At 40.2% G+C, this 23,248-nt stretch overlaps 3 protein-coding genes across 5 annotated transcripts; all 3 read left to right on the top strand.

The window, feature by feature from the left end:
* The first annotated feature begins 2,595 nt into the window (after positions 1–2,595).
* stard3 (StAR related lipid transfer domain containing 3) lies at positions 2,596–13,235 on the top strand. 3 transcript variants are annotated; one of them, XM_085158297.1, is made up of 16 exons: positions 3,575–4,486; positions 4,587–4,746; positions 4,858–5,096; positions 5,187–5,264; positions 5,519–5,596; positions 5,704–5,757; positions 6,064–6,175; positions 6,259–6,357; positions 6,472–6,527; positions 6,623–6,715; positions 8,692–8,754; positions 9,985–10,080; positions 10,170–10,249; positions 10,378–10,482; positions 10,610–10,703; positions 11,419–13,235. In XM_085158297.1, exons 3-16 carry the CDS (start codon positions 4,884–4,886, stop codon positions 11,557–11,559), a joined length of 1,362 nt encoding a protein of 453 aa, XP_085014423.1. In that variant the 5' UTR covers positions 3,575–4,486; positions 4,587–4,746; positions 4,858–4,883; the 3' UTR covers positions 11,560–13,235. The 3 variants fall into 3 exon arrangements, with proteins under 3 accessions (XP_085014421.1, XP_085014423.1, XP_085014422.1); XM_085158295.1 differs by lacking the exons at positions 3,575–4,486; positions 4,587–4,746 and adding an exon at positions 2,596–3,560; XM_085158296.1 differs by having other exon boundaries at positions 3,575–4,746.
* A 52-nt stretch (positions 13,236–13,287) lies between these two features.
* Positions 13,288–17,786, top strand: LOC146519703 (melanoregulin). The gene is made up of 6 exons (XM_085158308.1): positions 13,288–14,023; positions 14,163–14,437; positions 14,543–14,705; positions 14,903–14,993; positions 15,077–15,243; positions 15,739–17,786. Exons 2-6 carry the CDS (start codon positions 14,340–14,342, stop codon positions 15,940–15,942), a joined length of 723 nt encoding a protein of 240 aa, XP_085014434.1. The 5' UTR covers positions 13,288–14,023; positions 14,163–14,339; the 3' UTR covers positions 15,943–17,786.
* Positions 17,787–20,390: 2,604 nt separating this feature from the next.
* tcap (titin-cap (telethonin)) lies at positions 20,391–22,204 on the top strand. Its single transcript, XM_085158348.1, has 2 exons — positions 20,391–20,685; positions 20,930–22,204. The coding sequence occupies exons 1-2, from the start codon at positions 20,537–20,539 to the stop codon at positions 21,318–21,320; spliced, it is 540 nt and encodes a 179-aa protein (XP_085014474.1). The 5' UTR covers positions 20,391–20,536; the 3' UTR covers positions 21,321–22,204.
* Positions 22,205–23,248: the final 1,044 nt, after the last annotated feature.

Genomic DNA, 23,248 nt, shown 5'->3' with positions numbered 1-23,248 from the left:
CAGGAACTTTTCTGTCATTTATTTTTTTGTAGCATGAATGGCCCATGGGAAAGGTCTTTATTAGTAAAGATGAAGCTATAAAACCTATGAAAATACAGTTAAAAGTGCAAAATTATAACCTTCATGTTTTCCAAAGCTGTCCAATAGGGGTGTATTAAAGTCATTGCCAGGCCGATTTTTGGGTCCTGGGCCTTATTTTTTATTATTATTTTATTTTATGATGTTATATTATATTTTACTAAAAGAGTTAGGTCATTATTATCCACACTGCCTTCATTTCGATATAAGAGCTACTAAAACAAACAGTACAAGAAAGAAGAACTCCTAAATCTAAAAATGTATTTTAAATAATATAATTTTTGCGTTATATAGTCTTCATGCAACACCTTCTTAAAGTATGTGCCAAATATTTCTTTCAGTCATTCCTTCATTCATTTGCACTCCAGTTCTTTCATTTGTTGGCATCCCCCACCCCTTAAGCAAAGGGCAGGAAACAGTAATGAGCCAGAGCTAAAAATAACTAGACCATTCATTATTTACATGTTGGCTTACTTGAGCTTTAAACTAATGGAGTTAAAGACCAATAAGTAAGTAAATACATAAATCAATCCTTCCTTATAATTTTCTAATTTTCTCTGGCTGTTTCAAAACCATTTTGCTTGCTCATTTGTTGTTGGTGGTGGTTGAAATATTTTGTATCCCATGTATTGTAATGGGTTAGGCTCGCATTACCAAATACTGTTTCAATGTTCCAACTAGACCTCATCTTTTGTTCCAAGCAGGGCCGTGCAGAGAGGTTTAAAGGGGCGGGTGCTCAAAGTTAAAAAGGGGCACATTGAACCAGGCTGAATAACAACAACACACATTCATCAAGAATCTAATATGGGCAACAAGGCAAAGCAAACGTAGCCGATGTTATACCTGATGGGTACAATGTTGCTGTTGAGGGGTTGCTGCTGATAGTGCTGGAGGGCAGGGCTGTGTTGATCTGAGACTGTAGACATTAAAAAGTCCATAGGAGAGATGGTAGCTGATTAAACAAGTGTCATGAGATAATAACAAAATGCAAAGATTGGTGACAGCGCTTGGAACCATAAGGCAACAAAAAACTGTGAGAAATAATTTAGGCTGAATCACTCTTTGCTTCTCTTCTTCCTTCCATCCCATCATCTCATATATCACTCTTCACTTGCTGTCTATCTGAGAACAAGGCACAACTTGCTATTGCAATAAACTATAATTTAAAAATCCACACCTAACAACTCTTGCACTTAATCTATAATAAAATGATGAGAGAAAAATGTTATAATTGGTACAACTGATGTGCTCTTTGTAATCCAGCTGCTGAGGGATCCACTGCCTTTAGTAGCCTCACACAGCTCCTACTGTTTCCTCCTCATGTCCTTACCAGGCATGTCTGGACAATGTTATATCATGAGTAATATTTTTTTTAAAAATCCATCTAAATAAAACACACACATGCACGCACAGTGACATTTTAGACCTTCTTCAGAATACTGTATATACTATGGGCATCACGGTGCTGATCCAGAATCCTTACATTATTATTTATTACTAGGGCTACAATAATAAACCAATGAGGAGGGGGAAGTAATAAATATGAAATAATGTATTTATGATGATTCCATTTGTTTCACTATCCACTCTGTGCAGGGCAAAGCTTATTACATTTTTAAACTGTAGAGATACAATAATTTTACTGCTGTAAAATCCAAATTTTGTCTTATGTAAAATATAAATCTAATATAATCTGCTTCTTAATGTATGTTCTTTAAAATACAGCGTGTGTTTTTTAATATATTATATAATAATGCATAATTATGTGGACATGCATATTAGATCGTTTTTTTAGTGAAATATAATCCCTCCAGAAAGGCAGGAAAAGCCCAGAAAATTACTTTAAAACTAAATATGTTCTAAATACTTTAAAACTAAATATGTTCCCTAAAACGGTGACAGAGCTACAGACCCATGACAGCCTTACACAGGTAGCCAGCAGCTATGACCAGCACTACTTGTGCAGTTAATAAAAGGACAGGTAATGTTTGTCGCGCTGTTGCACACACAGCACGCTCGTTTGTTTCAGTTCGTCAGTTGCAACAAGACAACTTACCAACGTGTACGTAATAAGCTAATACTCCTGTGTGCTATACACTACAGTGTACGCTGTACACCTACTTACTGGTTTTGTCGCATCAGTTTGTGTCTCTGAGTTAACTTGTGTTTCTCCTACAGCTCCGGACCGCAAATGCGCATGCACTTTGTCAGCTCGTTCCCGGCTCGTAACATGTGATCATGTGACTGATGCAAGCCAGATCCTTTTATGTAGCAAAACTGTGATTAAAAGTTAAATATTATTGTTGAGGGGTGCAGACAGGACTCCGCACGCACACACACATTAAAAAAAAAAATTAATAATATTTTTTTAAAAAGTTGCCTCAACAAAAGGGCACTTTGGGCACCCATCAGGAAAGGGGCGGGTGCTCAAGCCCCTCTAGCCCCCCCCCCCTCTGCACGTGCCTGGTTCCAAGTGTTCAGCACTACTACATTAGCAAGTGGAGATAATTATAACTAACATTGATTTTATAAAGAGATTTCAAAAAATACATCAAAATTCGTCTTAAATTAAAGACCAAGAGGGGCCGTGTAGGTCCAGATAGATAATCTAAAACTGTATATGACAGTCCAACTACATTGTATACCAATATTTATTAAAAAAAAACAAAACGCAAAACAGCATTATTAATCTAATCTAAACCGTAAAACGGAACAACTGTAAATACTTAATTTTGTACTGTGAGTTTCGATAGTATATTTCATATGCTGCATGTGTACGTGTTGGCGTAAATAAGTACCACTTTCGATTTCGAACGAAACCGGAAATACGTTATGGGTTATTCTCTGGCATCCTTTGACGGAGTCTGCGCTGGTCGATTGATTAGTTTCGGAGTTGTTGATTCAACTTTAATCCAAATTTGCACACCAGTCTAAATACAATTTATATATAAAGATTAGCACGAGTGCAAGAGTGCATGTGCAAGAGTTATTCAAGGAGGATAAAGATTTTTACCGACCAAATGGTAAGTTTGTTTTGGTCTGAAAATTAGTTTTCTGCCCATTTAAACCTTTCAGTGTTACAGATGCGCGGAGTGCCCACTCGATGGCACTCAAGAGTCTATTTAAATCTCACACAACTGACAAGTGACATTTCAACATATAATATTGTCAGATTAGTCACAAGCGCGACCGATCGTGGTATAATCATACCAACTGGTAGTCCGTTATAAAACATAATAGTCACACTCATTAAAGTCTATGCCAAAACTTTGAGTACAGCATTCTCCTAGGACATGGGTGCAGTGTTCCACTAATATTATTCCTTATGGTTATAGACTGGATACAGAGACATAAAAGATCAATAAAAAGTGATGGTGATCACGTGACACTCGGCGGGTAAGCGATCCATCTTGTTGTGATACTTCTTCTTTGGAAGGTCAGCCCGGAAGACTTCGTAAAGCGATGATGCTACTGTAAATCAAGTGAGTTCAATACCTTGAGTTTGCTTTATGAAATACTTAAAAAAGGATTTCTGCCAAGTTTCGCAGTGTTGCTTAGCGTGCCCGTTTTGTTACGTTTGAGGAGTGTATTTATTTCTCCGCAAGTGAGACCAACTTATTATCGAAGCGAACAGTGTAAGCTAAGCGGCAGCTAACAACATTGGCTATTGGTTATCTCTTAATTATCCAGTCCGTGCTTTTCTAGAAGAAAGACTTCAGTCTAGCTATTGTTCCCTGATATTATTGCCTTCGTGTCTTGTGTTTGACAGTTTGACAGCGTTGAGTTAGCTTGCTAACAGGAATTAGCTCCCGGACCTTCAGGCTGTTTTATTTTTGGCACAAGTGAACAGGCTAGGGGAGTCACGGGATCTTAACCTGACTTTAAACTCCGCTTTAGCGGTTTGTTGACTTAATTGATGTTCTTTCGGTTAATAGATAAGACATGCTTGATCACATCTACCTGTCAACGTGTACCGATGTTACTTAGTTTGTCCAGAGGTGATTGAAACTCGCTCAGTGGTGTAATAAAACCCGCTGTCTTCCTGCTTCGTGGGAATTGTTCTCCCAGACTCTGATGTCACACCAGAAATGTCCCCCAGCTAATGATTTGTGACTACAAACTTGCTTTCAAGAAGTCACGTCACATGCTTTACGCAGTATTAACGTTGGAGTCGTTCAAAGCTTTTGGCCGAAGATCAGATATAACACTCATCGTTTAACACAAACACACAGGCTGTTTGTTCTTGTAAAATAAGGCAAAACTAGCAACGCTTGCTGTTTGTCTTCACCATAGGGAGGTGAAAGGAGATCACGAGACTCCACTGAAGGCTAGTTATCGTCTGCTGTTTTCACCAAAAAAACCCCAAACAAAAACAACCCCAAAAAACACAGTAGGCGGAGGTGGAAGAGTTAAAGATGTTAATATTTTATTGTTGGGAGTGACCAGAATGGACAAGATGAGAAATGAGCTCAGGTGGAGTGGTTTGGAGGCAAAGTAAGAGAGGCAAGGCTGAGAGGATTTGGACATGTGCAGAGGAGGGATAGTGGATATACTGAACAAAGGATGTTGAATATGGAGCTGGCAGACTAGAGGAAAAGAGGAAAACCACAATAAAGATTTATGGTTGTAGTGAAAGAGGATATGTAGAGGGCAACCACGACAGAGGAGGTGAGATGGAGGCAGATGATCTGCTTTGATGACCAATAGCGAGCAGCCGGAAGAAGAAGAAGAAGCAGCGCTAAACATGACAACCACCCACTTATGTCTGTTTTGCTGCAGGTGGATTTTCCTGTGCCACAGCAGGAATGCATGGTGGAGCCTATGGGGAGCTCGGGGGCAGCCTCCCCGCCATCGCCTCCCTGAATGCTTCCTACTCTACATCGATGTCCATCCCATCCCCGTACCTGTTGACACCACCTGCAGAGCGCAAGAAGATCTCTGACGTGCGACGCACTTTCTGTCTCTTTGTGACCTTCGACCTTCTCTTCATCACCCTTCTCTGGATTATTGAGCTTAACGTGAGTGTGTGCTTTCACTGTTCTTGTTGCCGTTGCAGCACTAATGGTTAAGACTGGGTTTGATGTGATCTCTGCCCTCTTCTTCTGCAGATCTCAAACTCACTTTGGGAGAGTTTAGAGAACGAGGTCGTCCATTATAACTTCAAGTCATCCTTCTTCGACATTACTGTAAGTGGGTCAATCCAAATTTGTGTTTATTTGCATTCAGTGTTGAAATGATGGGTCATTTATTACCACGTTATTCTAATCATGCTTTCATCACAATGAGCAGTTACTTATGTGTAACCTGCTCTTGTAATTCCTGCCTTTTGGGTTGGCAGATTGCATCATTATAGACACACAAGGGGAAATTATTTGCAACGTCAACATGTAATTAAAATGAAAGGTCGTTTTCTTTTTCTGCTTCTTCCTCCTTGTCTCAGCTCCTCGCCTTGTTTCGTTTCCTGTGTCTTCAAGTGGCCTATGCTGGTTTTCGGTTGAGGCATTGGTGGGTTATTGCGGTAAGTCATCTCAGTTACAGTTAAACACACACTGAATAGATAATGTAAAGTCTTATATGTTATTTGCCGGACATGAGCTATTAAACATTTTTTCTTAAACTCTTCAGATTACCACTCTGGTAACAACCATCTTCCTCGTTGTCAAAGTTATCATATCGAATGTGAGTGTCCTCTCTTTGCTACTCTAACACTTTCAGAGCCTGTATTTGTCTATATGAACGGTTTGCAAGCATATCAGTTTAAACTACTTCCACTTTTTCACTTCTGCATTTAAAGGCAGTTATTCGCAGTCTGAGCTGATAAGACGTTATGTGATTTCTTTTTTTTCATTGGTTCAAAATTAGTTTATGTAGCTTTGTAAACTTTTCACATTTGACATTAGGAAAGCAAACCAACATCAAATGCAGCACACTCATCTGTTTTAGAAGCCGAAGTAGTAAAAGTAGTCTTTGATTTCTATTTTGAAGAAACAAAATGCTTTTGGCTATGTTCTGCCCATCACCTCGTTTGTGGTCGCCTGGTTGGAGACCTGGTTCCTTGACTTCAAAGTTCTCCCTCAGGAGGTTGATGATGAAAGAGGTAGGATAACAGTGCCCGATAAGTTCAAATGCTGCTTACATAAAGCTGTCTGATTCTTAACTTCTTTTCTTTTGTGACCTCAGCATACGTAGCAGCAGTGAATGCAGCCTGTGAACGAGCCCCTATTTACTCTCACGCTGTCTCAGATGGACAGTTCTACTCTCCGCCTGAATCTGTCGCAGGTGAATGTTTGTGCAAGTGGTTTCTTAGTTAGGGTTTTTTATCATCTCTATTATGATTGTACATTTCATATTTAATCCAAAAATTGAGTTCTGGTCTTGAACTTGTGTGTGCAGACTCTGACGAGGAGCCTGATGAGGAGGGTCCTGGGCGTAGAGCTATCACTGCTCAGGTAGCTTTTTTATACTCTTTATAATCAGCCCCACTGACTCCTCTTCTGATGATGATTTTCTGCTTCGTTTCTCACTCCTCTCACTCTTATTCCAGGAGAAGGAGTATGTGAGACAGGGTTATGAGGCAATGTCTGTGGTGGAACAGATCCTAGCCCAGGAGGAAAACTGGAAATTTGAAAAACACAATGTGAGTACTTGACTCCAGGATGTATCCACTGAATAAATAGCTTTCCTGTCTTGTTCAGGTTTGAATGCACAGTTAAGACGTTTGCTTACATAATTAAAAGATCATATCACCGACGCAGATTTCATTGCTTCCTCGTGCATTCTTTTTATGACAGACAGAGTGTTCAGGGTGCCTTTGTTTTAACACAAACACATCTCATAGAAAACTTGAAATCAATACTATTGTCTTCACTGTGACACCTAATTACTTTTTTGGTTTTAAAGATTCAATTGCCTATCAAAGTGTCCCTTATAGTTCTTGCGATCAGCAATAGAGATGGTACTTTAATGGCCTCATTTCTATTTTAGGCAGCTGATCAGCAACAATGAACTGTGAATCACAGATATAACCGACAGAGATACTGAAAGATACTGATCCTGCAGTTTCCTGCACACGCCAGGTTACAAAAAATGACTAAAGCACAGGAGCCAGCCATCTCAAGCAGCAGTTTAATTGTTTCTTTCTTTTTTTTATTTCTTCTCTTCTTTATATTGAGGAGTGATGTACAAAAGCACTGATTTCATAAAATAGGGAATACCTTTTGTCAGATTTAGCTACTACAGTACTGTGGGAACGTCTTGAACCATCCCTCATGTCTTTATATTTTGCCGTCGATGAGTAAAACTTTCTTGTAAAGGGCAAAAGAAGAAGTGGCAACCCTAAAACAAAGTGTTTACATCATATGATCCAGATGTGAAAGTCATGTTCTTAAGAAACAGGAAAAAATCCAACAAAGACCTGACTCATGACCTCAGAGATGCAGCTTGCTTTTCAATTGATCACTAAAGTTTCATCCAAAACTGTCTCAGTCAAAGGGTGGCTGTCAGGAAGCCATTTTTAATGAAGGAGCACAGAGAGAAAATGCCGAGGTATGACATATTTCGTAAGAGCTAGACTGAAAATCAGAAAATTTTTATTCAAATAGCCATCAATATGTACAGAGGAAGTCGGGAGAGAGGTAGAAAAGGGAGTGTCTACAGCCATCTGTGAAACATGGTGAGTTCTCTGTCATTTCAGCCAGTGGTCTCAGGGATCTTGTTAAAATTATAAACCTAGAAGAGTGCCATCAGATTTCGATTTGACATGAAATATAAGCTAAAAAGCATCTGATTGACAAAGGCTTCATTTTCCAGCATGATAATGATAAAAAAAAAAAAAAACCACACTGCCAGTTTGGTAAAAGCATCTGGTTTCACTAAATCGCTGCACCCATTTGGCTGTAGCTCAGGTGGTAGAGCAGGTCATCTACTGATCGGAAGGTTGGTGGTTCGATCCCTGGCTTCCCCTAGTCTGCATGCCAAATATCCTTGGGCAAGATACTAACCCCAAATTGCTCTCCGATGCATCCATCGGAGTATGAATGTGTGTGTGAATGTTACCTTAGAAAGCACTTAGAAAAATGTGCTTGTGCGAATGGGTGTGAATGGGTGAATGTACAAGTTGTGTACAGCGCTTTGAGTGCTCAGAAAGAGTAGAAAAGCGCTATATAAGAACCAGTCCATTTACCATTTACCATTTCCAATTTTCCTTGCTAAATATACAGAAATGAGAGGTGGCTCAAGACTTTTGCTCAGAACTGTAGCTAATTTCCACCCTGAGCAGGTATACACACTATATTAAAAGCTGTTTTTTGAGGGGAAAATAAAGCCCCCACAATCAAATCCCTTTAAACTCTCATAGAACCCCTATTAAGATAAGAATGTAATCAAACAGGTATGTTGGCACCACAACACCCAACTGAAACCTAATTTTAGCAATGCAGCATTTTTCTCTGTAGGAGGTGTATTTCTGTATCAGCTCTTTTAATTACAATGAAAACTACATTTCCTGTCTTACTAGTAGTTTATTATTCCTGCGTTATTAATTCATATCCGTTTTTACTCAAATGAAAGTGAAAGTGTCAGTAATACTGTCTTTTTTTTCACCTCCCATGACAGGAAATGGGCGACTCAGTTTACACTCTGGAAGTTCCTTTCCATGGAAAGACTTTCATCCTCAAGGTGCAACAGTCTTGTAGTGTATTCAGTATCTCACCAAACATGCCCTGCTACATTTTCATCATGTTTAGATAGGCTGCATTTGTTAATAGGGTGAATTCAGATATGTTTTCAAGCCTCGCTGGTCTTTTTACATATACAACTCATATCGCCTTGGACTCCATTAATATAGATGTCAGGGTAAAGAACAGAACAGGCTCTGAATCCGTCAGCTGTCACACTTCTTCTTAACACTCTGCTACAAATGGATCAAGTTCTCTTACAGCTGATGGGCCTGTATTTGCACAGTTTCTGCTGCTGAAATAATCAAGACTAATTGCATGCTAAATCAAATTCGATACAACAGAGACTCGGTGCCTTGCACAGAAAAAGCTGATTCATGTGCGTACAACTTCCCATTAAGGAATACAGAGGAACTTTGCTCTTCAAAGTCCCCTCATAACTGAAGGGACTTTGTTTTCCAAGGTTTACAACTGTGCATTTATTATTGCAGCAGTCTCAAATGTATTTTTTTTTTTTGATACACAACTCTTGTGTTTCAGTGTAACGTTTATCTGGCAGCCTTATTTCAATCTTGCTTTTCCTTCCAAGCTAGCAGTATGTGGCACATTAAAACGCCACATACTGTATGAACAAAATGGAAAGCGAAATGAATGATGTAAGGCCAGGATTAAAGTGTCTTGTAGATGTGTCGATTGAGAGCTGCAGACACTAAAGAAAAGTTGCTGCAACAGTTCTTATTATATATAGAGGGTATATAAACTTCCACATAGAACCTCTTGACTAGTTTTCGATGACAAAATTTGCATCGCTGGCATGGAACAACTGTCACTGAAACAAAATGCTCTTTGTAGAAGTAAATATTACATAATAGGGATTTCCAACAGGACAATGGTCATAAACAGACACAAGATCCTGTTTTGAAAGTAGTCAGACAGGCCATTACAGATTAGTGAAGTAAGGCCTGTTCTGACCTTTGCTTCAGAGGGATAAAGTGCACCATACAGAAAAGAGAGCTTTAGATATTTTCATATCATCTGCAACAGAAAGTAAATGGCCTGTATTTGTATAGCGCTTTACTTAGTCCCTAAGGACCCCAAAGAAAGGGGTAGAAAATATCCCAAAGTACATGCAGACAGCAATTAGGTGTCATGTCTTATAGACATTTTTTTGTAACTGTAGGCTATGCTGGACATTAGTTTACAGCCTTGTTTTTTTTTTTCTCCTCTTCAGACCCTCATGCAGTGTCCTGCTGAGCTTGTGTATCAGGAGGTGATCCTGCAGCCGGAGAAGATGGTTCAGTGGAACAAAACAGTTTCTGTCTGCCAGGTCAGAAGTCTTCCTGCTGTTTTTGCACATTTTTCACTGTAATCCTGCGGCGTGCTACAGCTTGATATCTCTTCCCGTCTTATACTCAGATCCTTCAGAGAGTTGACGACAACACTCTTGTCTCATATGACGTATCTGCTGGAGCAGCAGGGGGAGTTGTGTCTGCGAGGTACATCAGCACAACATCCTACCGACGTTTCTTTCTGTCATCTGTTCTTCCTGTCCCATCTGTATCGTTTCTTTTCTTCAGGTCTGAATAAAGTGTGTTGATTGGGTGATTGATTTTTCTTCCTTCAGGGACTTTGTTAATGTTCGCCGAGTGGAGCGCAAACGAGACTGTTACCTGTCTGCCGGCATAGCAACCAACCACGATGCCAGACCTCCAAGCAATCGCTATGTCAGGTCAGACCTTGCCTCTGGCCTTGTCACTGATCCAGTAAATTAGAACATTGTATCGATTTGACAAAGGGCATCTGTGTTAGTTCAACTTGTATAACTTTGTCTTTTTTTCCTTTACTGCTGGTCTCAGAGGAGAAAATGGGCCCGGAGGTTTTGTGGTCCTCAAATCCAGCAGTAACCCATCCATCTGCACTTTCATCTGGGTCCTCAACACAGACTTAAAGGTGTGAAAACACATGGTGGAATTACTCTTGAATTTTCTTTATTTTTACAATATTCAAGATGTTCTTTCCCTTTGTACGATTAGAAAGATCGAAGTTGTTTTCTAAATGATTTTAGTAGCAGGACACTTCATTAGGTACAACTTGCTAGTACCAGGTTGGGCCCCCTTTTTCCTTCCGAACTGCCTTAATTTTTCATGGCATAGATTCAACAAGGTGCATAAAACATTCCTCAGAGATTTGGGATCATTTTACATGATAGCTTCACATATAAAACCAGTTTGTGTTATAGTACGTCATGACTCATCAGACCAGGCAATGTTTTTCCAGTCTCATTATCTTGGTTTTTAGCCTTCCTTCCCACCACATTAAAAAAGTTCACTAGCTTCTGACACGAACAAGGCATTTTCACCCAGAGAATTGCCACTCGCTGCACATTTCCTCTTTTTTGGACCACTCTAGAGATGATTATGTGGGAAAATCCCAGCAGATAAGCATTTTACTATGTCTACGTGCCTAAATGCACTGAAGTTCTGCCATGTGATTGACTGGTTAGATATCTGTGTTAACGAGCAGTTGAACAGGTGTGTGTGTGTATAAATAGAAAGAGTGCAGGAAAAAGGCAAAATGTAACAGATATAGGTGAGATAAGGATCAAAAACAAAGGAATATGAAATGTAATACAAATATTAAAAAGCTATTTTTTTTGTTTCATCAGGGCCGTCTGCCACGCTACCTCATCCACCAGAGTCTGGCAGCCACAATGTTTGAGTTCATGTCCCATTTACGGCAACGAATTATCGACGTGCGGCCCTCCCATCGTTCCCACCACCATCACCACCACCACTCTCAAAACTAGAGAGAAGTTTTAAGTGGTCACTTGAAAGGTCACTAGCCAAAACTGGCCATCACGGCGTCCGCTGAATGCTCCCAAGCTGAAGGGATGCAATTATGTACCTGACGAGGTTGCAACTTTAAGCAAAGGAGATGTGAGACATTTCCCGATGTTTCAGCCACACAAAGTGAGGAGTTATTCAGATATCAAAGACCAAACATTTTCTATCATTTTGGGGAAGTTTAAGTGTAATCACAAGCGGAAATTTTTGCATGGACCTGTAACCGTTTTGCTATGTTTCTCGCCATGTAATGAAAACTGTTTTCTGAGGCTTTACAGAAACAAGACCTGGATAAAAAAGTGATTCCCAATGTTGGAATCTGTGTTACAGAATAGCTATAACAGTAGTATGACTGAAACAGCTGTCTCTCTGAGCCTTATCTTTCTGCACACATTGTTAGTCATTGATTTACTGCTTTTCTTGTGTGTGTGTTTGTGTGTGTAGGTGTGTGTGTGTGTGTGTGTGTGTATTTTTTCACTGCACCGTCATGGATTTGTTTTTCTGAGGCACCTGCCTGCACTTCACAGCCATATTTCCACACAATTTCTTCTACTTTACTACACTGTGATACATTACAGGGGGCTCTCTGCTATCTGGTCACCACTAGAGGGAGACACCACTGATCCACACAGTGAAGCGTTCTTGGTTTGACACCAGCTTCTGTGCCATAGTGCAACATTAAAGCTAACATTTAATTACTGTATGTTTTTTTTAATGCTGCTTTTGTTTTGCACTTTGGGATTAGCCCAGGAGTTCAAACCAGGACTCGGATCAGCAGGCTGTTAGACAGTTAGTACAAAAGATAATGTTCATAGGTTAGGATGCTGTATACTAATGTTTTTTTTGCCAATAACCTCAAGTGGCCTTGTGTTGAAGTATCTTGACTTATTTGTCATGAAAGGTTATTACTATACTGCTATAATTAGATTAGGCCCCCTGTGGCCTGAGGTGTGGCACTGAAGGAAGTTTTGTTAATGTTTTTAATCATGGGGGAAAAAAAGAAGACATCCCCTGCAGCTTAAGTTGTGTATCAGTGTTATGATGTACCTCAGAAGATCTATTTTTAGGATTACATCTGGAATCAAAAGAATTTAAAAGATGAAGTTGGTTGAAGTTATTGTGAAGTTGACCTGAAGAGGGCGCTGGTCTTCCCTGAACTTTTTTATATTGGTGTAACGCAAAATCTAATAACGCTTGGTGGTGTAACTGTGACACCCACACGACTGTGAGGCATTACACTTCATAAGCTTGTGTATGTAGTCACGCTCAGAAATCATTAAGCCCTTAAAAAAACAAGTTTATTGGATTATCTGGATAATAAATCATTTACGCTACTTACTGTACTGAAGGAATGTTGGAAGTGAAAATAAATAATGATATCAATAATTTGGTGCCTTTTATCAGAGTAGTTTTACATGCCAGTCGTTTGTTTTACTTTTTCATTTATTTCCTGCTGTTATGTCTGTGCTTTCGTATCCTCCACAAAGATTATTTACGTAAACCCTGCTTAACTGTTTTTTTTATAATTTTAAATTGATTTGTTTATACAAACATTTTAATTTATGCTCATCACTACTGAACAAGATTTTTTACTGAGTCTTAAACAGTGTCTTACATCTAATAAAATATATGAAAAGATGATCTTGCTCTGACTTCCTTCAACTCTCATATTTAACCAGTATCTGTATAAATCTTGTGCTCTTATTTTTGAATATATTTTTTAACAAAGGTAGATAGATACCCTTGTAGTTATCTATCTACCCATCCATCCCTGCATCCATCCATCCATCCATACAAGAGTAGCCTCTACCCATATGTTTCTCTGTGGGTGCTTATGTTATGAACAATATGCCCTGTGTCTGCAGCCTTGCATGATATTCATTGCAGCACTCACAGAACTTTGCCAGAGGTCACTGTTCTCTGTGTGACTTAATCAAACATAAGCAAGCGTTTTCAAAAGTTTTCAAGTTCAAGTTTTCAAAAATAAACTGAAACTCCCCAAAGAAAATTGTTATTTAAACACAGAACACGGTTAAGTAAGGCTAAATAATCCAGTTGCATAATCCCTGAATCGACACTGCAGCTGCAGACTTGATACGGAGTGTAATTAATCTTACTGCCGCAGAAAAGATCTGCTGTCCTTGGGGCAAAACACATTGCTTGAGAGATGAAGCAGCTCACATGATTGTGCTGTGACTGTCTTCTGAGGATGTGGGTGTGGGAATTTGTGTTTCTTTTTGATTCGATGAGAGAACAAGCGTCCCACTGCTCTTGTTGTCCTCCATGTAAAGCTGATGAGAAGCATCGGTCCTTGGGCTGCCGTCATCTGCCTGAGCACTTTTCCATCAGGCCAATAATCTGGAGGGAAAACCTCTCATCAATCTGGCGCTTCAGTGAGATCCTGGAAAATGGGAAGCTAAAAACTTGGTAGAGTTTTAGATCTGTGACCTTTATTTTGTAGCTTTTTTTCCTACTTGTTCTTATTTATGATGATTTTTATTCGTTCTTTTTATAAGTGGAGGGCTTGAATGTTGTCACAGCTGCTTTTTCCTTTGCCAAAATATAGGTTTTGGCTAAGGTCCGCTTTGTAAAGAATCTCTACAGAGCATCCCACAGGGACGGTGGCAGATTCTCCTCTGGCATCCAAGAGGGCGTTCCACTTGTGAAAGAACTGAAACACCACTTCTCTCTGGATTATCTGACGCTGTGAACATCCACTACCAGCTGACTCTGTTCTTAATAGATGGGTTCAGCCTTTAACAGGTTCTGCATGCAGTTCTGCTGCTGCTGCTGTGTTGCTGATGATGATGAAGAAGAAGATGAAAAGCAGCCTTTAGTACCGTAAGATGACACAGACAAGCATATCATGTATATCACGTACAGCCAATGTTTGAATTTGTGTTAACAGCTTGTGTCTCTGCTTGTCTGCGTTGGCTGACCGCACAGTGCGGATCCGTTGGACTATTTTACCCGTGAAGTCCAGAAGCGTCGAGATGAGGAAACAAACCTGTGGAGTGAGCCAGGAGACCCCAGCCATTCGGAGAGACAGGATGACCGGGTGCTCTACTCTCTGCTGCAGGCCAGGCAGAAGACCCGCATGGGCTCCACGGTATGTGGGGCAGGGACTAACAAAAATGTGTTTTTTTTCAAGGTGGAAAAAAAAGAAAATCTGACACAAATAGCTTTAAAATAACTGTATAAGTTGCAGTTCAAATTTTACATTGCATTGTGAGTACTTTTTGGAGGTTATTTGATTATCCGGTTAATTTAAATGCCTTTTGAGGTTATTCTCCGTTTCTTGTCCAGGGCTATCGTCGTCTGAGTGTTGATATCGAGGCCATGAGAGACACGCGCAGAGAAGTCAGAGAGAAATGGAAGACAATCCTGGAAAATCTAGGTGGGGCTTGACTGATGAGACGTGCTATAGTCTGAGAGATTATTAATCCAATCCATGCTGAGATTATCTGCCATATTTTCCAGGTTTTATGGCAGAAGCAGACTCTCTGCTGGCTGTGTCTGCTGGGGGCTCAAATGAGCGCATGCGTAACGCCCCGAGAGCACGTGCCCTCCTTCACATACTTCACTCTGAGACCTCCATCTTCAACAGCAACAAAGAACCACCACCAGAAAGATATCTTTTCATCCTGGTGAGAAAACGGGGCTTGCTGGTGGGAAGTGCACCATCACTGAACTTTGACTTCATACTAAGTCAGATTAACTTTGCTATTGCCTTATTGCCTGATTAAGGTTTGAAAACAGCCCTGTGAAGTTTAGTTCGAGTCACAAGTAGATAAACTGGATCATTCATGGGCAAATATGATCAATATTATTCTTTAATAGATTGCCAAGGCTGTCCAGCTCTCATTATAGTGTAGATTTTAATGAGTTAAGATGGGTTAAGTGGTTTAGTCCAAATAATATCAGTTTTATTTAAGTTGTGACATCAAAAGAGTAGGAAGCTGCAATTTAATCTGGCTTTTTTTTTAAAAAAACAACAACTCAGATTTCATTCAGCTTTGCATCATCACAAAGAAAGGTTGGCATATTACAGAGACAACAAAAATCCCACCCTTTTTTCTGTCTGTGTTCATATTTGGTTTCGTTCTTTTGCCTCAGCCTGTTGTTTTTCTCCTTATTTACAGGATCGTCTCCTGTACCTAGACATAGCTGACGATTTTGTGGCAAAGGCAAAACGCTTCTACCCTCCAAAGGATGACTCTGACGAGGACGAGACGCCGGGTCTCTCCGTAAACCTGCCGCTGCTGCTGGCCAGGATAGGGGCCATGAACGGGGGAGGGGAAGATGAGGAGCAGAGCGAAAAAGATGATGAAAACTTGAGTGACTGAGCCCACGATCTATGGGCTGCAGTAATAAGAGACATAAAGCAGGGGGCAGTAGTCATCAACCCTGGAGACCTGGTTGACAGCTTTGCATAGCTCTTATTCAAGTGTTTGCTGCCTCATACAGTGTTGTTGCTGCTTTTTGGAAGTTCTAGGCTGAAATATTCCCCTCTCTCATTTAGCTTGACTCTTTTTTCTTTAGTCTGGCCAAACTCTAAAAGGAGATTTGCAGATTTTGAAATGAATCCCACGGATGAGTATTAACTGTGTTTTTTTCTCTCCACCAAAGAGTGTTATCAGGGTTGTAGGCGGTTCATTGTTCATGTGTTGCGAACCTTCAGGGTAACTATGTTCTTCTGAGCAATGCTTCTTTATAGTTCTGTCCTATGATTATCAGCACTCATTTCATTCAATCATATGATCAGTAAGAACGCGGAATAAATAGCACACCGATCTGATGTCAGACTTTCCTCTAAAGGTTTTACAGGAAAGAGTGTTTGCATAATCACTGCTTTAACTCATTAGAATCTGTATGTGGTTCAAAATATTTGAAGAATAGCAAAAAGAAATGCAATGCGAGTACTGTAAGTTGAATTTTTAAGTTGGTTGTTTGCGTGACTGAGATGGAAGGATGTTTTTCCTGTTCAGCAATTTGCTGAAAATGTGAAAGATTTATACAAGTATGCGATAGTTTGTGTTTTGGTGTGAAGTTACCTTGAAATAAAGTTCCAGCCTAAAGCCTGTTTTATGTAATGCCACATGCATCTTTCTCATGTCAGGTTGCTTGCGATTCATAAAGTTACATAAATTCAAACGAGTGAACTAGACTCTAATTTTCAATGATATTTAAAATTACGTTCAGTTAAGTGTACTGAGCAATGGAAACTGTGGCATGGGAGCAACAGTCTTTTGAAGTGGAACACAAGAATCTTCTTCGTCTGTCTGTATACTCTCACGTGGCCCGTCAGCTGTGCATCCATGGCTGGCTTGGACTCTGTTCCTGTTCCGAGGCGGCATGTCCAGCGTCTGACCGTCCCAGTGAGACCAGGCCGGGTTGCAAGATGGATGGTGATAATGGTGTTTTGGTAGTCAGCTATTTGTTATTGTTATGTAAGAGAGAGCAATACACTGTCGAGGGCACATGTTTGAACACGGCACCAGCCCGATGGTACAATGGCGCACAGATACACAAATAACTGGTAACAACTGAGTTATTAAGCACAAAAGTTGATACTGTGTGCAGGAATTAATACAAAGCCAGATCCCTTCTTATTATCAAGTCCAAGTGTCAGGTTGACCTGTTCCTCTGTCCTCCCAAAGTCATTTTTGTGTTACAAATAAATCCGACTTAAAGTTCCCCTCTCACAATATTTTGCCATATTTACCACCTCCTGACAGGCCTTGGCTTTATCCTGCAATTGCCCTTCTCTTTCTGTTTTCCCACCTACTCCCTATCTCTTTCGCGGTGACAGCTCATTTAAATGTCACTTTGCAGCAGCTGTGGCGGTGCTCTTATGCAACACAAAGTTCTTCCCGGCCGAGCCAGGCCTTGTGCGGGTGGACAGACGAGGACGGTGGGGGGTGATCACTGTGACAGACCTAACCTCATCACTGCTCACCTTTACAAACTATACACACACCCCTGGCTCCATTTGCATAGCGTGACTCACCCGAAAACAGCTAGGAAAGGGCTATCTGATGGCCTCTTGGATTTTGGCTTGTGAGTGTACAAATAAATAGACAGCACAAATTTAAATTGTCACTCTGTGTATTACGACTGACTGCTTCACATAAAGTAGCTTCTAATAAGACATGACTTCAACACAGAAGGAGTTGCATGGTGACTTACTGGGTTTCTGAAATGGCATTCAAGGTTGTCATGGTGTCATAACATGACTGAATCAATGACCCAGGAGATGCTTATCGTTTTCTTTCCTCAGTATGACACTCATATGACACTGTTGCATATGTACTGGCAGCCTGCTGGGAGATTGTTAAAAGAAAAGTGAAATATTTTTGGAATTTGCAAGCAAATGGATGTTAGCCTTTAACTGTTGCCTTAAATATGCACGAAATGAAGAGTCAGTGGTGAGGAATAGCATTAATTTACCCAAAGTCAAGAAATAGACTCAAAGAATCACAAAGTTATGATCATATTTGTTTTTCAGACAATCTGGCACAGTACAGCAAAAACCTCAAAAGAAAATAAAAAATCGATTAACACATCAGGCTTCTTTTGCTTGGGATGATTATATTTTATGCTGTGTCTGAGGTATATGATATCTGGTATATGATGATATCAGTACCTGATGTGGACTAGTGAGTCAGAAACAGGAATCGGTAGTAACATCAGACCAGCAGATAACTGTCAGAGGTGAGTGTGAGCGTGTGTGTGTGTTTCACAGTCTGTAACCCGAGTTGATTATGGCCTGCATGGTGCTCTTTCACTGAGGTAATGAATCACTGGAGACTGAGCTCTCACTGCTACTGTGAGACAGCGCAGTGTAATGGCATCTAATGAGGGGGTATGATGTTGTCATGAAGCCTGGCGGGGGTATAAACTTATTCAAAGCTGTATTATGAATAAAAAAAAAACCAGCATGAAAAAATGACACTGCTACATAAACTTGTATGGCTTTTTCACCATTTTTCTCACAACTGACTGTATATAAAAGATGGATGTTGCCACTGTGACATAATGTGGTTTGTGAACTCACATTTTACACCCTCTATAGCTTCTGTGTTATTTTTGTTTTTTGGAACCAGAGGTGACAATATTTAGGCAAGTGTGTGAAATGCTAATTTGTCAGCTAGCTTGACAAATGCTGTCCAAAAGCATGGAAATAATTTTGCATTTCTTTATCCTGGTTCTCATTTTGATGTTTTTTGGCTTCATGTCTAAAATATTGTGGTTAACACAAACTTTAGATAATTTTCACATGTTGTTATAAATATTTAGTCAGGCATTTGCTTGTTTATCTTACGTTATAAGCAAGCAAATTACTCATGAATTTTGATCCAAGAGATGGCGTGTGCTGCCAATCATCAAATTAGACTGCAGAAGTTAGCTTGGTATGGCCACCTTTATTCTTTAACCTGAATGCTGGTAGGCAAGCTTTTGTAATTTCTTCAGAAATTCTTCAGTAATCTTTAGAAATACGGGTTTCAATCCATGACTAATAGTGCTCCATTGTGTTTTTCCATATATATATTCTTTTCCTCCATTGGGAGTGTGTTTGGGATCATGTCATGCTGAAAAATGAAGCAGTCAAACACTTAACACGCCAGATAGAACTGCATTGTGAATCAAAATCTGAGGGTTGCATCCATCTACTCTGACAAAATCCCCCAAACCATGACAGAGCACAGAGATGAGTCCACTGTCAGAGGCTTTAAGATGATCATTTGTAACCTTTACTAAAGCTTTTTCTGACTGAAACCTGACTGAAACTCTTCAAATAAACCATCCCTCTGCAGATTATCAGTAAGCTGTTTTACATCTACTTTTTCAAGATTTTTTTTAGATGAAAGGAAAGTTGAAAATTGGCCTATAATTAGCTAAAACCGTCGGGTCACGTGATGGCTTTTTAAGTAACTGTTTACAAAAAAGAAAAAAAGAAAGAACTGGACTGAAAATTAGTGGGAAAAAGAAAAAACTGTTGCTCAAGACTGCTTTAAAAAATTACAACTTTTGTTACTGAAAGAAAAATATAAAGATATAAGGGGTAGCTCAAGACGTTTCTACACAACTTGATTTGAAGTCATGAGGTGTCAGACACGGCAACATCATAAAATATGTCCTGCAATAATTTAAAAGTTAAAGTTAAAAACAAATATTATGAGTTTCACAAAAAAAAAGTACAATCTTCTCGGATGGAGTGAAGCCTGACAGATTGCTAATTGATACAGCTCTGTCACCTGTCAGTTAAATCTGCCGCACCCCAATTGTATGAACTTTAAAAGGTTATAAAATTCAAATGGTTTGAAGTTTGCTCTTGTAACATTCAACTCTTGGAGCCTAACTCAAATTGACATTTGAGTTACTGAAGTTTCTGGCTCTACAAGGTTGGCTTCGCTTGGCTCTCCTTTGCTGCTTTGTGTATATCATGGCTATAATCTTATTAAGATTCCTCTGCTAAGTCTAAACCATTTGTCTCTGCCTGTGTACATGTTTACATTATTCCATCCACAGTTTCTGTAATATTTCCCCCTCTGTGATCACAAGTGAAGGGGAAACAGTTGGGCTGACTGATTACAAGAGCTGGCCCAGTATTCAATTTGAGAATCAGGGGGTTTTCAGCCGTATTTCCCCTGAACCCCACTGCAGGGAAACTTCCAGCTGTCAGGGAATGAGGCACGGAGGACTTGGTGTCAGATGTCCAAGCACACTGATTGTAGAGTGACAACATGAATCCAAAATAGAAACAGAGCATCTATAAAAGCTGTGGACAGTCCTAAGCCTGGACATAGACAGCACTAAGAAGGACAGAGATAGTGGAAGAGTAGAAGTAAAGCCGACTGAAGCATCACTGTTTCCTGTTACCTTAGGACTGATCAACAAGACCCACTCAAGGCGATAAATCTATCTGCACCTGAGAAGATGCCAATCTGTACCGTGCTGGAGAAGAGCAATGGTGTGCTGGTGGGAGCTGAGCTGAGCTGCAGTGTGAGGGAAGAGAACAGGGCTCAGAGGGAGAGCTATACTGCTGACTGGCACAGCGTTAGTCTCAAGACTCAACCCCAAGACAGGTAGGACCAATGAGATCATGTCTTATTATAGGTAAGACCCTATAATATGATAAGTTGCTTTTAAATGAGAGGAAAACATTCACTAGGCTGTAATTTCAAACTTTTCTTACTCTCATAAAATATGGATGAAGATTGACTTGAAAATTATTCTCATAGTGAAAAGCAGTTAAATGTTAATTGGGAAGGTAAATTACAATAAGGCCATCAGTAGTTTCTAACTTCAACTTTTCTTTGATGCCCACAGGCAGACCATGAACATGAACGACACTTCTCGTAGGGAGACTCTGTCCCGGCAGTGGCAGGCACGTTCACTGACACAGAAGTGTCCCTCTGGTGTCTTTAGGGTGGGCACGGTGGAAAGAGGGGTCAGGGAGCACCAGTTGCTTCCAAAGAGAAACACCCTCCCCTTGCCCATCTTTACCCCCGCAGAGCTGGGCGTCAGGCTCGGACGTGGAGCTCCACACACATTGGAGGACCTGCAGCCATTTCCCACTCCAGATGGAGTGTGTCCCAGCAAGAGGACGGTGGATGAAATCACCAGAGATCTCCCTCCAGTCAAGCCGACCCTCATGGAGTTTGCCAAAGCACCCAAAGCCCTGGGACGCTCCATGTCTCAGGAGGCCCAGAGAGGGTGAAAAACAAAAGGACAAAAGAAAAAGAGGGGATGCTAGGGAGAGACGAGAAGGATGACAGATGGGAAAGAATATTCAATAAGCAGAGTGTGTCTGGAAACATTATGACAAGATGTATATAGATTTACCTCTAGTGACACCATACTGTAGAAGTTTAGCACTCTAAATCTCATATCTTGTCATTGTTGGCATTTTATAGTGATTGGTATTAGAAATGGTTATGAGAAGATGTTTGCATTGGGACAGGGAAGCAAGGTGTTCTCTTAGCTGTGCCAAGGCCAATCTCTGTATGTGCTGGCCAGCTGGCCTCAACATATCTGTTAATCGTTCAGTGTGACCTAATATTTGTATGCACTGGTGCACCTTAACCATTTCTTTTGCCCTTTCTTTGCGTATTGGAAAGTACAGTCTTTATGGTGTAAATGAAAGTGTTCAGAATAAATAAATAGATGGTAAAGTATAACAAAGGATGGGAAGAGAAGGGAAGAATCAGAGGGGAAATGGAGGGCTGAGGGATGAGGAAACATGCCATAGAGCTGGTCAGCCTCCAGGACTGCCTGCCAGTCTTTCATCTGTGTGAAGGGTACAGAATGCACTGGCAAGATCAAATGCTGCAGCTGTAGATATGTGTGTGTCCCTCTCTGTGTGAGTGTTGGCACGTCTAATCACAGTAACTTAGGAAAACCAATAACCTTTTTTTTTAATGTGCATTAACTGATCTGCCTTTTTAGTCGAGCGGCAGCTCATATTTATATCTGATAGAGGAACAGATACCGTTATAGCTTAGAATACCTGTGGTCATGTAAATGAATCTGAATTGTGTGCAACAATGCTGTAATATTTTGTTAGACATCTATTATTTTTACTAATAAAAGGTGAACTACTCATCACGTCTCTGTCTTTATGGTTGATGCCTGAAGTGCAACATAAACTTAATTTGATTACATTTTATTTGTGGTACAACATGAAAGAATACAAAATAGCAAATGATTAAAGCCTAATATAGAGTAGATTGTTTTTCCAAGGATTCGGGAGGGACATCAATAACTCTACAATGACCTGCAGGTTTACCACTATGTAAACCGAACAATATATGAGAATGGATGAAAATGTATTGGTTCCTGAGGTCAGTTGGTTGTGGGTGGAAGAAAGGGAGAAAATAAATATAAATATGCAAATAAATATGCATGCAGCAACCAGAGGTTAGAGCCCAAACCATGACTTGTTCCGGTAACAGAACAAAGGATCACTTGCATTATGAAAACATGCATTTTGGGAGGCACAGTTATGAGACAAAGATGCATAAACAGCTGGGGATCTGTCAACTATAATTTAGATAAGAATGCATTTTCACTGTGCCCTCCACCCTTTAAAACAGACCCCACTTTACATCCCTCATTTATCTTTCATGTGTTTGTTCTCAATCACAGAATGCACTCATCCGCTCTTAGTGTGCACAGCTGAAATAGAAGTACTGCCTCACCCCATCTCCACTATATCTCTATGTACAATTTACTCAGTCTAACTTATCAATTATTACTCCTGGCATTAGCTGCCCTTTTCCAATAAAACTTAATTCCTCCGCTGGTTATATTTGTCTCTTTAACCCCTTCTGACTCATTGTCTCCGTGTGATAGGCAACGCGTGGTGGTTTGATATTAATAGCTGGGTAAACATTCGCATTGCCCTGGAGACAGGCGAGAGACAGCCACGAAGGCACGCTCTTCCCATTTGAGCTCTTAATCCTAGTGTTTTATCTGAGATCTGGGTGTGCTGGCTTCAGTCTCTATCTTTTAAATCACCCTCCCACACTGCTGCTGAAACACTGTGCTAACTACTCAGCGCTGTGACAGCACAATCGAGATTTCAAACTCCAAATGAACGAAGGTTTCGAACCTCGAAACAATTTTCAGCTGGTGCCAAGGAATGTG

Source organism: Neolamprologus multifasciatus, chromosome 4 (assembly GCF_963576455.1).
Source record: "Neolamprologus multifasciatus chromosome 4, fNeoMul1.2, whole genome shotgun sequence".
In the NCBI taxonomy this organism is placed as follows: Eukaryota; Metazoa; Chordata; class Actinopteri; order Cichliformes; family Cichlidae; genus Neolamprologus; species Neolamprologus multifasciatus.
This window is presented reverse-complemented; position numbering and strand designations above follow the sequence as displayed.